This window comes from Octodon degus, unplaced genomic scaffold (assembly GCF_000260255.1).
Source record: "Octodon degus isolate 3935 unplaced genomic scaffold, OctDeg1.0 scaffold00045, whole genome shotgun sequence".
NCBI classification, from domain to species: domain Eukaryota; kingdom Metazoa; phylum Chordata; class Mammalia; order Rodentia; family Octodontidae; genus Octodon; species Octodon degus.
Window position 1 is genome coordinate 10,966,295 of NW_004524621.1, and position 4,683 is coordinate 10,970,977.

At 46.6% G+C, this 4,683-nt stretch overlaps 1 protein-coding gene across 4 annotated transcripts in view; it reads right to left on the reverse strand.

Moving 5' to 3' along the window:
• Positions 1 to 4,683, reverse strand: part of Rusc2 (RUN and SH3 domain containing 2) — an 80,729-nt gene that overhangs the window by 7,775 nt on the left and 68,271 nt on the right. For 2 of the 4 annotated variants that reach the window (XM_004631873.3, XM_023715898.1), the window contains exons 3-5: positions 3,638 to 4,279; positions 3,302 to 3,487; positions 2,988 to 3,128 (exon numbers count right to left, since the gene is read on the reverse strand). In XM_004631873.3, the coding sequence (XP_004631930.1) occupies positions 2,988 to 3,128; positions 3,302 to 3,487; positions 3,638 to 4,279 (969 nt within the window). The remainder of the gene's footprint in view (positions 1 to 2,987; positions 3,129 to 3,301; positions 3,488 to 3,637; positions 4,280 to 4,683) is intronic. The other 2 variants (XM_023715900.1, XM_023715899.1) reach the window with 2 other exon arrangements.

The window sequence follows — 4,683 nt, forward strand, 5'->3', positions numbered from 1 at the left end:
AGATAAAATAGATAAAACTTTTGAAGACATTGGTATAAGCAAAGACTTTATGAATAAAATCCTGACTGCACAGGAACTATCACAAAGCAGCAGCAACTGGGATTTCATTAAAAAGTTTTTGCACAGCAAGAGAAACCACCAACAGAAAGAAGAGATAGCCTGCAATGGGGGAAAAGTGTTTGCCTACTCTAGAGAATATGTAAAGAACTAAAAAAAAAAAAAAAAAAAACAGTGGCTTAAGTGCCTACCTGGCAAGTATAAGCTCCTGAGTTCAATCCCCAGTACAAAAAAAAAAAAAAAAAAAAATCAGAGCTCCCAGATTTAAAGACCCAATCCAAAAGGGCTAGATGAATACATACTTCTCAGATGAAGAAATAAATACATGAAAAAATGTTTAACATCATTAGTTATTCAATAAGATCAGCAAGAGATGCAAATTAAAACAACCCTGAGATTCCATCTCAGCCCAGAAAGAATGGCTATTTTCATGAAATCAACCAATAACAAATGCTGGCGGGCTGTGGGGAAAAAGGAACCCTTCTCCATTGTTGGTGGGAGTGCAGACTGGTACAACAACTGTGGAAATCAGTGTGGAGATTTCTCAAAAAATGATGATTGGAAGTCGCATCTGACCTAGCTGACCCCTTGGTATCTTCCCAGAAGAATTAAAAGCATTGTACTACAGTGATATATATCCATCCATTTTTATAGCAGCACAATTTGTAACAGCTAGATACTGGAAACAACCCAAATGCCCATCAGTCAAGGAATGCATAAAAAAGACGTGGTGTTTTTATACAATGGGGTACTGCTCTGCCACAAAGACGGATAAACTGGAATTCATAGGTGAATGGATGTAACTTAAGACCATACTCTTAAGTGAAATAAAACAGATGCATATGTGTAAATATTGTATTGTCTGCCTAGTGTGAGAAGCTGAAAGTGTAAATATTGTATAATAGATATTGTAAAATGTGAAGACTCTTTAAAAGGAAAGAGAAACTGGGATGGGAAATGGAGAGAAAAACCCCCCAAAATATATATATATATATATAAAAGGTAATTAAGATAATTACACTACAAATTTCTTTTAGTTCATGGAAAAGAAAAGTTTGTTCTAATATTGTTTGGACAATTAAATGCTGTATCTCGTGTTCAAGTAATTTAAAGATACCAATATGCAATGTATTAATCACTGTTACACTTCTATTGTTTTGAATTTTTTTTTTCTCTTAAAAAAAACCAAACACACCTCTACCTGTGTACTTCCTAGCCCTGTTATCCCAAGCCAGGGTAAATTCAACTGTCAGTCTTCTCTGCTTTGAGAAACTAAGCCTTGGTCACTGTTGGGGAAGAAACCAGGTCCTTTACAATGGTGCGGGTGGGGTATCCTCTGGTGGGTGCCTCACCAGCACCTCTGCTACACACTCGGGCTGTCATGCCACGGCTACCCTGCTTCACCCACTCTTGGTTCCACTTCACACAGAAAACAAAGGCCACTAGCCACCGACTCCTTCAGTTTTCCTCTCTAAAACCCATTAAAACATCGTACCTATCTCCCTCCCTCCTTGCTTCCTTATTTCTGTCTCATTTTGTTTAACTTCTTGCCCAAGGTTCTTCTTCTCTTTCTGTATGTTTATTGATCTTGTCACTAATTATTTAGTTGGGGTTGGTAAGCATATCAGATTTCTGGGCTCCTTTAAGTGTTAGGGTGCAAATGGGTAGAGGATAAAAAGGCATACTGAGCCTATGCAACAAGTGTAACATAGTTCAGAGTCATCTGTTGCAATGGAAGTTCTTGAGGACAAAGAAGCTTTCACAGCCCGACTCGTGGCAGGCAGTCTTCAGTAAGTGCTGAATGGCTGGGAGGAGCACAGCAGGACACACTTAAGGCTGGCCTTTAATAACCAATCTGGTCCTCTGATGAAGCCACAGAAACTTGGATAAGCTCATAGGTATTGGAGGTAGGAGGAAGACCTGCTGTTTTCTTCTACCCTTGAACATTTAATTGAGAAGTCAGTCAGTCCAGTCAGTCAGTCAGTCAGTCAGTCAGTCAGTCTGTCTGTCTGTCTGTCTGTCTGTCTGTCTGTCTGTCTGTCTGAGGCTGGTCTTACACTCACTTTGTATCCAGACTGGTCTCAAACTCCCAACAATCCCCCTGCCTCTGCCTCCCGAGTGCTGGGATCATAGGAGTGTGCCAGCATACCTGGCTGATCTAGGATGTTAAAACCTTTTGTGTCTCGGGAGTGTAGAACTAGTTTGTAGAGGTTCAGGTCTGTGGTAGGCTGACTTCAAAGCAGGATGGCATGGCAGAGGAGAGCTGCTCCTGTTGTGGCAGCCTCTTTCCTCTTCTTAAACTCTGACTCCCACTGTCTCAGCAAGGAACTTGAGCTCCATCTTTTCCCCCTTCCATAAGGCCTGCCCATTAGCCTACAACTGTTCAATTATTTTCCCACCATCTATCTGCTCTCTTTTTGGCTGGCTCAGGCTGCCTTATGGCACATCTGGTGTGGCTTGTGGAGCTGGGGATCAAACTGCAGTTCCCTGTGCCTGACTGAGTTTGCCTAAGGAGGCGCTCTAAACAACTGAGCTAGTCCACAAGCCCCTATATCTGAATTGCTCTTAATTCAGTGGTTGCCTGTTTGCCAAATAGAGTGGTTCTTGTCAGTGCTCATTTATTAGGTGTCACCAACAGGCTTACCCAGCTGCCAGGCCCTTAGTACCTTCCAGCATGCCTCACGGTGCTCAGGCTCTTCTTCCATGGAGATTTGCCCTCACTGTGCTTAGCTTACAGAGGCAGGAAAGGGTGGGAACCCACATCCAGCATCTGACTCTCGCTCATGACTGCTTGCTCCAGTGCTCATCAATTCCTTAAAATGCACTTTGCATTTCAAGATGGGGACATTCTAGCAGGCTAGATGGTTGGGCAGCTTGCATGAACACGTTTGGCAGCAGAATCTATGGCCTGAATTGGGGGTCATATGTACCTTTTTTTTGAAGCAGGTCAATGGAAATAGCATCTGAGCTGCCATCTGGGGACAGACAAAACTCAGCAGGAGGCTTCTCCGTCAAGGAAAAGGGGTCTTGGAAGTCTGGGCAGGTTAGTGGCAATGGCTTCACTGCTTGACCTGGAAAGAAGAGAAAGTTCAATCCTGAGCAATTCTCTTTCCAAGAGTTCCCACTCAGTTAAGTGCCTTGGGCCTTCTGAGATAATTCCTGGGGCGACTAACCCCGTCTCTATCCCTGCGCAGCTGTGGCAGGGCCAGAGCTTGCCCTGAGTGCCCAGGCACTGTCCACATACCATTTAGCCGGCAACTCAGGTGGCTCGCAGCACTGAAGGAACCAGGGAACTCAAAGAGGGGGTTCCTACGAGCCAGCCGCACTTCCTGTGGCCTTCGGTCTAGGCTCCCTGACAAACCAGGTGGCCCTAGTGGGTTCTTCCTTCTGTATTCCCGCCACTTGAGGGCTTGAGGAGATAAGTGGTTGGCTGGAAAGGGAACAGGTGAGCAGAAGAGATAGACAGGAAAGAGTTAGGAAATGGTGTTTCATAGTCCCATGACAGGACCATACAGAACACTAGGGTTGAAAGCATTCAAAAGAGAGGCAGGACTGCTTGAGCTAGGGATGAAACTCATACCGTTACTGGGCCTGGAGGCCATGCTGCCCTCCCCGCCTCCTCGGGTCAGGCTCTCTGCCCGGCTGAAGCCAGATCTCCAGGATCCCAGAGGTGGCAAACTTCCTGTTCCATGGAGTCGGTATTCAGCCAAGGTCAGTGTCTTCTGATCCTCCTTCTGTGGCTGCTGGGAGGTGGCAGACCGGGCAGTAGGAAGACAAGAGTGGCTCCATTGGGGTAGGCTTTCAGGGGCTGTGGCCTGCTCTGGGGGAGGGGAGCACGAAGTAGAGGCAGAAGAGTCAGTGCTAGGCCCAAAGGGGCCAGCACTCCGGATGGGGGAGTAGCTCCCCAGGGGTGAGGGCCGTGAGGTCTCTGGATCAGGCCCAGCTTTTCTGGCACCTCTGCTAGTGGTTTGGGGTGAGGATGCCTGTGGCTCCCCCAAGGGAGCTGGGGCTGGGCCCTGAGCAGCAGGGGCAGCCAGTGAGGCAGGCTGCTGTGCACGGCTGCAGCCTGAGAGGCTGTAGAGCTGGGAAAGGCTGTGGAGTGCCCGGGCCTTGGCCAGCTGCTTGGGGAAGTGGTGCTGGAACACGAAGGGCTGGATGGGCAGCGTGGTTGGCCTCTGCTCCTTGCTGTAGCGAAGGACTGGTCGGCTTTCTGCACCACCCCCTGTAGCAACAGGGATGGAAAAGGAATCAGGCAGACACACTGAAACTCACATGAGAAGACACACAGAAGCAGAGACAGCAGATGATGCCCACTGGGAAAGGTGGGCAGAACCTGGGTTGTGAGAACTGAATTGATTTTTTTTTTGGCAGAACCGGGATTGAACTCAGGCCCTTGCGCTTACCAGGGAAGTGCTTATTCCACTGAGCCATCTCCCTGGCCCCATGAGAACTGAATTGAGCAGGAGTAATTAAGGATTATAGAACGGGATTTTGCTTCCCCTTCTTCTGTTAAGCATTTCCTATTTTATGGTTTTAATACTGGACTTATACCTCTTTGGTGTTTAGTCTTCGTTTTCTTAACTTCAAAGGAGAATATATGCTAAAAAAAACAACAAAAAAGGAGAA